Source organism: Mobula hypostoma, chromosome 28 (genome assembly GCF_963921235.1).
Source record: "Mobula hypostoma chromosome 28, sMobHyp1.1, whole genome shotgun sequence".
In the NCBI taxonomy this organism is placed as follows: Eukaryota; Metazoa; Chordata; class Chondrichthyes; order Myliobatiformes; family Myliobatidae; genus Mobula; species Mobula hypostoma.
In genome coordinates, this window is record NC_086124.1 from 36,899,895 (window position 1) to 36,912,147 (window position 12,253).

Genomic DNA, 12,253 nt, shown 5'->3' on the forward strand with positions numbered 1-12,253 from the left:
AACGCAAGGATGTGATACTGAAGCTTCATAAGGCACTGCTGAGGCCTCACTTGGAGTATTGTGACCAGTTTTGGGTCCCTTACCTAAGAAAGGATCTGCTGACATTGGAGAGTGTTCAAAGGTGGTTCATGAGAATGATTCCAGGATTGAAAGGCTTATCATATGAGCAGCATTTGATGGCTCTGGGTCTGTACTCACTGGAATTCAGAAGAATGAGGGTGACCTCATTGAATGTTGAAAGGCCTTGATAGAGTGGATGTGGAGTGAATGTTTCCAGTGGTGGGGGAGTCTATGACCGGGGAACACAGCCTCAGAATATAGAGGTGTCCATTTAGAATGGAGATGAGGAAGAATTTCTTTCACCAGAAAGTGGTGAATCAGTGGAATTTGTTTCCAGAGGCAGCTGTAGAGGTCAAGCCTGTATGTATATTTAAGGCAGGGGTTGAATAGATTCTTGATTGGTCAGCGCATGAAGGGATATGGGGAGAGGTCAGGTGATTAGAACATCCATTTAGAAAGGAGATGATAACGAATTTCTTTGGCCAGAAGGTGGTAAATCTGTGGAATTTGTTGCCTGAAATGGCTTGGAGGCCAGTTCACTGGGTGCATTCAAGGTGGAGTTTGATAGGTTCTTGATTCGTCGGGGTGTGAAAGGTTACAAGGAGAAAGCAGGAAAATGAGGCTGAGGAGGAAAATAGATCAGCCATGATGAAATGGTGGAGCAGGACCAATGGGCCTATTGAGTGGCTCCTATGTCTTATGGTCTTACATACGTCTTCCTGGTTTCCTTTTTATACATCTCTGGTCAGGCCACATAGAAACATAGAAAACCTCCAGCACAGTACAGACCCTTCGGCCCACACAGCTGTGTCGAACATGTCCTTACCGTAGAAATTACCTAGAATTACCCATAGCCTTCTATTTTTCTAAACTCCGTGTACCTGTCCAGGAGTCTTTTAAAAGACCCTTTCGTATCTGCCTCCATGATCATTGCTGGCAGCCCATTCCACGCACTCACCACTCCCTGCGTAAAAAACTTACCCCTGACACCTCCTCTGTACCTACTCCCCAGCACCTTACAACTGTGCCCTCTCATGTATTCCATCCACAAAGAGCTGATTGTGGACTTCAGGAAGGGTAGGACGAAGGAACACATACCAATCCTCATAGAGGGATCAGAAGTGGAGAGAGTGAGCAGCTTCAAGTTCCTGGGTGTCAAGATCTCTGAGGATCTAACCTGGTCCCAACATATCGATGTAGTTATAAAGAAGGCAAGACAGCGGCTATACTTTATTGGGAGTTTGAAGAGATTAAGTCTGTCAACAAATACACTCAAAAACTTCTATAGATGTACGATAGAGAACATTATGACAGGCTGCATCACTGTCTGGTATGGGGGAAGCGGTGTCTACTGCACAGGACCGAAAGAAGCTGACTGTAAATCTAGTCAGCTCCATCTTAGGTACTAGCCTACAAGGTACCCTGGACATCTTCAGAGAGCGGTGTCTCAGAAAGGCAGCGTCCATTATTAAGGACGTCGAGCACCCAGGGCAGCCCTTTTCACTCTGTCACCATCAGGGAGGTACAGGAGCCTGAAGGCACACACTCAGTGATTCGGGAACAGCTTCTTCCCCTCTGCCATCCAATTCCTAAATGGACATTGAACCCTTGGACACTACCTCACTTTTTAATATATAGTATTTTTCTGTTTTTGCACGATTTTTAATCTATTCAATAGACGTATACTGTAATTGATTTAGTTACTTATTTTATTTTTTTTCTTCTATATTATGTATTGCATTGTACTGCTGCTGCTAAGTTAACAAATTTCATGTCAAATGCCGGTGAAAATAAGCCTGATTCTGATTCTGATTCTGAGCTCTGGTCTTCCCGTTACAGGAAGGGTGTGGGGGGGGGGTGGTGCTTTGGAGGAGGTGACGAAGAGGTTCACCAGGATGCTGCCTGGATTAGAGAGCGTGAGCTACATGGAGAGGCTGGGATGTTTTCTCTGGAGTGGCAGAAGCATAGCAGAGATCTGATGAAGGTTTATAAGATTGAAAGGCACAGATAGGATAGACAGACAGTATCTGTTTCCGCAGGGTGGAGATCTCTAAGGTGAAAGGGGGTAAGTTCAAAGGAGATGTGAGGGGCAAGTTTTTTACTCAGAGTGTTGGGTGTCTGGAATGTGTTGCAGGGGGTGGTGATGGAGGCAGATATGATAGGCTCTTAGACAGACACATAGATGTGCAGGGCACAAACGGAATGGAGATCTTGAGAGGCAGGATTTATGAATATTTGGAGAGGCATAATATGATTAGGAATAGTCAGCATGGCTTTGTGAAAGGCAGATTGTGCCTTACGAGCCTGATTGAATTTTTTGAGGATGTGACTAAACACATTGATGAAGGTAGAGCAGTAGATGTAGTGTATATAGATTTCAGCAAGGCATTTGATAAGGTACCCCATGTAAGGCTAATTGAGAATAAGGAGGCTTGGGATCCAAGAGGATATTGATTTGTCGATCCAGAACTGGCTTGCCAACAAAAGACAAAGAGTGGTTGTAGATGGGTCATAATCTGCATGGAGGCTGGTGACCAGTGGTGTGCCTCAGGGATCTGTTCTGGGACCCCTTCCCTTTGCAATTTTTATAAGTGACCTGGATGAGTAAGTGGAGGGATGGGTTAGTAAATTTGCTGATGACACAAAGGTTGGGGGGTGTTGTGAATAGTGTGGAGGGCTGTCAGAGGTTACAGTGGGACATTGATAGGATGGAAAACTGGACTGAGATGTGGCAGATGGAGTTCAACCCAGGTAAGTGTGAGGTGGTTCATTTTGGTAGGTCAAATATGATGGCAAAATATAGCATTAATGGCAAGACTCTTGGCAGTGTGGAGGATCAGAGGGATCTTGGGGTCTGAGTCCATAGGACACTCAAAGCTGCTACGTAGGTTGACTCTGTGGTTAAGAAGACATTGGCCTTCATCAATCGTGGGATTGAGTTTAGGAGCCCAGAGGTAATGTTGCAGCTATATAGGACCTTGGTCAGACTCCACTTGGAGTACTGTGCTCAGTTCTGGTCACCTCACTACAGGAAGGATGTGAAAACTACAGAAAGGGTGCAGAGGAGATTTACAAGGATGTTGCCTGGATTGGGGAGCATGCCTTATGAGAATAGGTTGAGTGAACTCGGCCTTTTCTCCTTGGAGCGACGGAGGATGAGAGCTGACCTAATAGAGGTGTACACGATAATGAGAGGCATTGATTGTGCGGATAGTCAGAGGCTTTTTCCCAGGGCTGGAATGGCTAACATGAGAGGGCACAGTTTTAAGGTGCTTGGAAGTAGCTACAGAGGCGATATCAGGGGTAAGTTTTTTACGCGGAGAGTGGTGAGTGTGTGGAATGGGCTGCCGGCGACTGTGGTGGATGCGGAAACGATAGGTCTTTTAAGAGACTCCAGGATGGATACATGGATCTTAGAAAAATAGAGGTCTATGGGGTAAGCCTAGGTAGCTCTAAGGTAAGGACATGCTTGGCACAGTTTTGTGGGCCAAAAGGCCTGTATTTTGCTGTAGGTTTTCTATGTTTCTATGAGAGAGATGGATATTGTGTACAGAGAATGGAGGGAGATGGACATTGTGTATGGGGACTGGAGGGAGATGGACATTGTGTATGGGGAATGGAGGGAGATGGACATTGTGTATGGGGACTGGAGGGAGATGGACATTGTGTATGGGAAATGGAGGGAGATGGACATTGCGTACGGGGACTGGAGGGAGATGGACATTGTGTACGGGGAATGGAGGGAGATGGACATTGCGTACGAGGACTGGAGGAAGATGGACATTGCGTACGGGGAACGGAGGGAGATGGACATTGTGTATGGGGAACGGAGGGAGATGGACATTGTGTATGGGAAATGGAGGGAGATGGACATTGCGTACGGGGACTGGAGGGAGATGGACATTGTGTACGGGGAATGGAGGGAGATGGACATTGCGTACGGGGACTGGAGGAAGATGGACATTGTGTACGGGGAACGGAGGGAGATGGACATTGTGTATGGGGAACGGAGGGAGATGGACATTGTGTACGGGGACTGGAGGGAGATGGACATTGTGTATGGGGAATGGAGATAGATGGAAATTGTGTATGGGGAATGGAGGGAGATGGACATTGTGTACGGGGACTGGAGGAAGATGGACATTGTGTACGGGGAACGGAGGGAGATGGACATTGTGTAGAGGGAATGGAGGGAGATGGACATTGTGTATGGGGAATGGAGGGAGATGGACTGTGTACGGGGAACAGAGGGAGATGAACATTGTGTACGGGGAACAGAGGGAGATCAACATTGTATATGGGAAATGGAGGGAGATGGACATTGTGTATGGGGTATGGAGGGAGGTCAACATTGTGTATGGGAAACGGAGGGAGATGGACATTGTGTAGAGGGAATGGAGGGAGATGTACATTGTGTAGAGGGAATGGAGATAGATGGACAATGTGTATGGGGAACAGAGGGAGATGAGCATTGTGTACAGGGAATGGAGGGAGATGGACATTGTGTAGAGGGAATGGAGGGAGATGGACATTTTGTATGGGGAATGGAGGGAGATGGACATTGTGTACGGGGAACAGAGGGAGACGAGCATTGTGTACAGGGAATGGAGGGAGATGGACATTGTGTATGGGCAATGGAGGGAGATGGACATTGTGTAGAGGGAATGGAGGGAGATGGACATTTTGTATGGGGAATGGAGGGAGATGGACATTGTACGGGGAACAGAAGGAGATGGACATTGTGTACGGGGAATGGAGGGAGATGGACATTGTGTAGAGGGAATGGAGGGAGATGGACATTGTGTATGGGGAATGGAGGGAGATGGACATTGTGTACAGGGAATGGAGGGAGATGGACATTGTGTATGGGGAACAGAGGGAGATGGACATTGTGTATGGGCAATGGAGGGAGATGGACATTGTGTAGAGGGAATGGAGGGAGATGGACATTTTGTATGGGGAATGGAGGGAGATGGACATTGTGTATGGGGAACAGAGGGAGACGAGCATTGTGTAGGTAGAAGGGATTAGTTTAGTTAGGTGTTTAGTGAACAGTTTAGTTATTTTGGCTTGTCCTATACAGTTTCTAAGTACTCTGACAGTGTGGGACTGTTGCAGAATCTCAGGAGGTGTATGAGAGTGAGCTGAATTAGCTGGTCCAGTGGTCTGCAATAACAACCTCACCCTCAGCGTCAGTAAGCCCAAAGAGCTGATTGTGCAACACACACCAATCCTCGTCAAGGGACGAGCAGTGATAGGGGTAAGCAGTTTCAAGATGCCTGGCGAGAGCATCACTGAGGATCTGTCCTGGGCCCAACATATTAATACAATCATGAAGAAAGTGCAACAATGGCTCTATTTCATTAGGAGTTTGAGGAGATTTGGTCTGTCACCAAAGACTCTCACAAATGTCTAAGTCGTACGGAGGAGAGCGTTCTAACTGGCTGCCTCACCGTCTGGTGTGGAGGCTCCAATCTGTAAGATCACGAGAGGCTGCAGAGGGTTGTAAACCGGCCAGCGACATCACAGGCGCAATCCTCCCCAGCTCCAGGACATCTTCAAAAGGCAGTGCCCCCAAAAGGCAGCATCTGTCACTAAGGACCTTCACCATCGAAAACGTGCCCTCTTCTCATTGCTACCATCAGGGAGGAGGTACAGGAGCCTAAAGGCCCACACTCAAAGATTCAGGAACAGGTCCTTCCCTCCACCGTCAGATTTCTGAATGGACATTGAACTCACGAGCACTACCTCAGTATTCCTCTTCATACTGATTCTCCATAACATTTTGATTTGCACAGCGGCCACACAAGACATCACATTTCATAATGTATGTCTCTGATATTAAACGGAACACAGGGAATTCTGGAGATGCTGGAATTCTTGGGCATCAGCACACATGGAGCCTCTGTCACCCACTATCCAAGCCATGCTCTCTTCTCACTGCTGATATCGGGCGAGAGATAGAGAAAACACATCATCAGGTTCAGAAACAGTTATTACCCTCAACCATCAGACTCCTGAATGGGCGTGGGTAACTTTGATTCAAACTGATTTGAACACATTACAGTACAGGTCCTTCGGCCCATGATGTTGTGTTGCCCTTTCAACCTTCTCCGAGGTTACTCTAGCCCTTCCCTCCCACGTAGCCCTCCATTTTTATTTCAAACAGATTCTATGACCTACAGATTCTTTTACAACGATGTTGTCAGTTTATGGATTTTTTTAATATAATTTTTTTTCTTTTCCAGTATTGATTCAATTGTGTTTCTTTGTAGTTACTGTAAGTATCCCCAAGAAAATGAACCTCAGGATACTATATTGTTACGTCCTTTGATAATACATTTCCTTTGGACCCCCCTCCCTCCGTTATCTCTCTCTCTCCCTCTCACCCTCTCTTCTCCTTCACCCTTCTGTACTGTCTCTTACCCTATCACTCCTCTCTTGCCCTCTCTCACCTCCTCGCTCCCTCGCTCTCTCCTTCTCTCCTCTCTCACCTCTCAATGCTTTCTCCCTCACTCACTCCCTATCCCTCCCACTCAACCCCTCTCACTCTTCCCTCTCGCTCCCTCCCACCCCTCTCTCTCCCCTTTTCTCTCTTCCCCCTCACCCTCTCTCCCTCTTCCCCCTCACCCCCTTCCCCCTCACCCCCTCTGCCTCTCTCCCCTCATACCCCTCTCTGTGCTCTCTACCTCTCTGTGCTCTCTACCTGTCTGTCCCCTCTTCCAGCCTCTCCAATGACCTTATACTTTGAACTCCAGCAGACTGCAGCCCACACGACCTTCATGGTCTGTTTCAGATTGCAGGATACTGAATGGGTTAATGAAACCTTTTCTCTTTTGGCTGAACTTTGAGCCTCTGGCACAGGTTTGAATGGAGCTGTGACTCCCTGAGACGGCGACCTTACAAGCTCTCTGGCCTGACGTAAAGGCTGACATTTTTGGGGGAAGCCCCTTTGTTGTCCTTTTCCAGCCAGTGACCATCTTCCCCTCCTCTTGACGTCTGTGCGCCCGGAAGTGAGTCCAGCTCTGTGGTCTGATCCCTGTAATGTCCGGGTCAGCCCAGACGCACGAATTAGACCTGGAGCCGATCCAGTCTGGATCATTGTTCCGATGCCTCTCCGAGTTCCTTTGTAGGACTCATCCCGCTGTCTCCCCATCCCTGTAACCTCTACACTCACCCTACAGTTCAAACCCCTCCCTCACCCCCTCCCTATCTCTGTAACCCCTACACTCCCCCCTCCTGTTCAAACCCCTCCCTCACCCCCTCCCTATCTCTGTAACCCCTACACTCCCCCCTCCTGTTCAAACCCCTCCCTCACCCCCTCCCTATCTCTGTAACCCCTACACTCCCCCCTCATGTTCAAACCCCTCCCTATCTCTGTAACCACTACACTCCCCATCCTGTTCAAACCCCTCCCTCACCCCCTCCCTATCTCTGTAACCACTACACTCCCCCTCCTGTTCAAACCCCTCCCTCACCCCCTCCCTATCTCTGTAACCCCTACACTCCCCCCTCATGTTCAAACCCCTCCCTCACCCCCTCCCTATCTCTGTAACCACTACACTCCCCATCCTGTTCAAACCCCTCCCTCACCCCCTCGCTATCTCTGTAACCACTACACTCCCCCTCCTGTTCAAACCCCTCCCTCACCCCCTCCCTATCTCTGTAACCACTACACTCTCCCCTCCTGTTCACACCCCTCCCTCACCCCCTCCCTATCTCTATAACCCCTACACTCCCCCCTCCTGTTCACACCCCTCCCTCACCCCCTCCTTGTCTCTGTAACCCCGACACTCACCCTCCTGTTCAAACCCCTCCCTCACCCCCTCCCTATCTCTGTAACCCCTACACTCCCCCTCCTGTTCAAACCCCTCCCTCACCCCCTTCCCATCTCTGTAACCCCGACACTCCCTGTCCGTCTGTTCACACCCCTCCCTCACCCCCTCCCTATCTCTGTAACCCCGGCACTCCCCCTCATGTTCAAACCCCTCCCTCACCCCCTCCCTATCTCTGTAACCACTACACTCCCAATCCTGTTCAAACCCCTCCCTCACCCCCTCCCTATCTCTGTAACCACTACACTCCCCCTCCTGTTCAAACCCCTCCCTCACCCCCTCCCTATCTCTGTAACTCCTACACTCTCCCCTCCTGTTCACACCCCTCCCTCACCCCCTCCCTATCTCTATAACCCCTACACTCCCCCCTCCTGTTCACACCCCTCCCTCACCCCCTCCTTGTCTCTGTAACCCCGACACTCACCCTCCTGTTCAAACCCCTCCCTCACCCCCTCCCTATCTCTGTAACCCCTACACTCCCCCTCCTGTTCAAACCCCTCCCTCACCCCTTCCCATCTCTGTAACCCCGACACTCCCTGTCCGTCTGTTCACACCCCTCCCTCACCCCCTCCCTATCTCTGTAACCCCGACACTCCCCCTCCTGTTCAAACCCCTCCCTCACCCCCTCCCTATCTCTGTAACCCCTACACTCCCCCCTCCTGTTCAAACCCCCCCACCCCCTCCCTATCTCTGTAACCCCGACACTCCCCCCTCCTGTTCAAACCCCTCCCTCACCATGTCGCCTGTTCTCTCGCTTCCACTTTCTTCCCCTCCCCCTCCTACTCCACCCTGTATCCCCCTCTATCTCACCCACTCACTCAACCCCTTCCTCTCCCGCCCTCTCTATCCCCATCCCTCTTTCTCTCCTGCTCTCTCTTGCCCCTCTCTCCTCTCTCAACCCTCTACCCTTTCTTTCTCCTCTCTCTTTCTACCTTATCTCTCTCCCCTCCTCTTTCTATCTCCTTCTCTCTCATACTCTCTCCCTCTCTCCCCTCTCTCCCTCCTCTCTCTACTCTGTCTCCCCCTCTATCCCCTTCCTCTCTCTCCACCTCTGCCCCTCTCTCTACCCTTCCCCTCTCCCCCTCTCATCCCCTCTTTCCTTTCCCGTCTATTCCCAGCCCTCTCTCTCCACTTTCTTTCACCCTCTCACTCTGCCTCTTTCTCCCCATGTCTCTACCCCTTCTCTCTCCCCTCTCTCTCTCCCCGTCTCTCCCCACTCTCTCTCTCCTCTCTCTCCCCACTCTCTCCCCCTCTCTCCCCCACTCTCTCTCCCCACTCTCTCCCCCTCTCTCTCTCCCCCTCTCTCTCTCTCCCCCTCTCTCTCCCCACTCTCTCTCTCTCCTCTCTCTCCCCACTCTCTCTCTCCTCTCTCTCCCCACTCTCTCCCCCTCTCTCTCCCCCCTCTCTCTCCCCACTCTCTCTCTCTCCTCTCTCTCCCCCTCTCTTCCCACTCTCTCTCTCCCCTCTCTCTCTCCCTCCTCTCTCTCTCCCCACTCTCTCTCCCCTCCCTCTCTCTCCCCACTCTCTCTCCCCCCTCTCTCTCCCCCACTCTCTCTCTGCCCACTCTCCTCTCTATCTCCTCTTCTCTCTACCCTTTTTCTCTCCACTTCTCCGTCCACCCTACCCTTCCTCTCTCTCTCCCTCTCTCTACTCTTTCTCTCTTCCCCTCTACCATTTCTCTCTCCCCCTCTCTCAGATGAGAGGATCAGAGGCAAGGAGTAGAGAAAAGAAAGTGGAGGGAGGGGAGGAGGTGGGAGAGGGATGGAAGAGGATCGAGAGGGAGAGTGATAGTGAGTAAAGCAAGGGAGGGAGAGGGAAGAAGAGAGATGTGCCATTACAGAATACCCGGAGAGGTTCTATGTATCAAAGGGGAGATCAATCAGCCCCTCCGCTGAGCTGCTATCCCTCGCCCTCACAGAGAAAGAGACACACACACACACGCTGTGAGGAACGGCGGAGGCGCCGATGTGTTTATTAATCCGGAGAAGGTGGCGATGCTGGTGAACACGGACACGCGCGGCCGGGAGAGACGCGTTCACTCGTAGAGGAAGGAGTTCAGGCAGCTTTTCCAGACTACAATCTCTTCCGGACGAAACCACAGCGCCAGTTCCCGCTCAGCAGTCGCGGGAGAGTCACTCCCGTGGATAATGTTCCTGAGCAGACAGAGATCAGGTGTCAGGGAGGGGGCGCAGACACTCAACTTTACAGAAGGACACGGACACGGAGACGGGGACCGTGCACGGCGCTCCCCCTGTGGGACTGACCCAGGGGGACACGGAGATGGGAACTCCACGGTGACCCTGTGGGTCTGACCCAGGGGGACACGGAGACGGGAACCGTGCACGGTGCTCCCGGTGTGGGTCTGACCCAGGGGGACACGGAGACGGGAACCGTGCACGGTGCTCCCGGTGTGGGTCTGACCCAGGGGGACACGGAGACGGGGACCGGGCACGGCGCTCCCCCTGTGGGTCTGACCCAGGGGGACACGGAGATGGGAACTCCATGGTTCTCCCCCTGTGGGTCTGATCCAGGGGGACACGGAGATGTGAACTCCATGGTTCTCCCTCTGCGGGTCCGGCCCAGGGGGACACGGAGATGGGAACTCCATGGTGTCCCCTGTGGGTCCGGCCCAGGGGGACACGGAGATGGGAACTCCATGGTGTCCCCTGTGGGTCTGACCCAGGGGGACACGGAGATGGGAACTCCATGGTTCTCCCCCTATGGGTCCGGCACAGGGGGACACGGAGATGGGAACTCCATGGTGTCCCCTGTGGGTCTGACCCAGGGGGACACGGAGACGGGGACCGTGCACGGCGCTCCCCCCTGTGGGTCTGACCCAGAGGGACACGGAGACGGGGACCGTGCACGGCGCTCCCCCTGTGGGTCTGACCCAGGGGGACACGGAGATGGGAACTCCATGGTTCTCCCCCTGTGGGTCTGATCCAGGGGGACACGGAGATGTGAACTCCATGGTTCTCCCTCTGCGGGTCCGGCCCAGGGGGACACGGAGATGGGAACTCCATGGTGTCCCCTGTGGGTCCGGCCCAGGGGGACACGGAGATGGGAACTCCATGGTGTCCCCTGTGGGTCTGACCCAGGGGGACACGGAGATGGGAACTCCATGGTTCTCCCCCTATGGGTCCGGCACAGGGGGACACGGAGATGGGAACTCCATGGTGTCCCCTGTGGGTCTGACCCAGGGGGACACGGAGACGGGGACCGTGCACGGCGCTCCCCCCTGTGGGTCTGACCCAGAGGGACACGGAGACGGGGACCGTGCACGGCGCTCCCCCTGTGGGTCTGACCCAGAGGGACACGGAGACGGGGACCGTGCACGGCGCTCCCCCTGTGGGTCTGACCCAGGGGGACACGGAGATGGGAACTCCATGGTTCTCCCCCTGTGGGTCTGATCCAGGGGGACACGGAGATGGGAACTCCATGGTGTCCCCTGTGGGTCCGGCCCAGGGGGACACGGAGACGGGGACCGTGCACGGCGCTCCCCCTGTGGGACTGACCCAGAGGGACACGGAGACGGGGACCGTGCACGGCGCTCCCCCCTGTGGGTCTGACCCAGAGGGACACGGAGACGGGGACCGTGCACGGCGCTCCCCCTGTGGGTCTGACCCAGAGGGACACGGAGACGGGGACCGTGCACGGTGCTCCCCCTGTGGGTCTGACCCAGGGGGACACAGAGATGGGAACTCCATGGTTCTCCCCCTGTGGGTCTGATCCAGGGGGACACGGAGATGGGAACTCCATGGTTCTCCCCCTGTGGGTCTGATCCAGGGGGACACGGAGATGGGAACTCCATGGTGTCCCCTGTGGGTCTGACCCAGGGGGACACGGAGATGGGAACTCCATGGTTCTCCCCCTGTGGGTCCGGCCCAGGGGGACACGGAGATGGGAACTCCATGGTTCTCCCCCTGTGGGTCCGGCCCAGGGGGACACGGAGATGGGTACTCCACGGTGTCCCCTGTGGGTCCGGCCCAGGGGGACACGGAGATGGGAACTCCATGGTTCTCCCCCTGTGGGTCCGGCCCAGGGGGACACGGAGATGGGTACTCCACGGTGTCCCCTGTGGGTCCGGCCCAGGGGGACACGGAGATGGGAACTCCATGGTTCTCCCCCTGTGGGTCCGGCCCAGGGGGACACGGAGATGGGAACTCCATGGTGTCCCCTGTGGGTCTGACCCAGGGGGACACGGAGATGGGAACTCCATGGTGTCCCCTGTGGGTCCGGCCCAGGGGGACACGGAGATGGGAACTCCATGGTTCTCACCCTGTGGGTCCGACCCAGGGGGACACGGAGATGGGAACTCCATGGTGTCCCCTGTGGGTCTGACCCAGGGGGACACGGTG

The 12,253-nt window shown here is 53.6% G+C and overlaps 1 protein-coding gene across 1 annotated transcript in view; it reads right to left on the minus strand.

The window, feature by feature from the left end:
• Positions 1-9,837: 9,837 nt before the first annotated feature.
• Positions 9,838-12,253, minus strand: part of LOC134338850 (nucleoside diphosphate kinase A-like) — a 42,190-nt gene continuing 39,774 nt past the window's right edge. Inside the window, exon 5 of the mRNA XM_063034994.1 lies at positions 9,838-10,048. Coding sequence (XP_062891064.1) covers positions 9,931-10,048 — 118 coding nt within the window. The 3' untranslated portion in view covers positions 9,838-9,930. The remainder of the gene's footprint in view (positions 10,049-12,253) is intronic.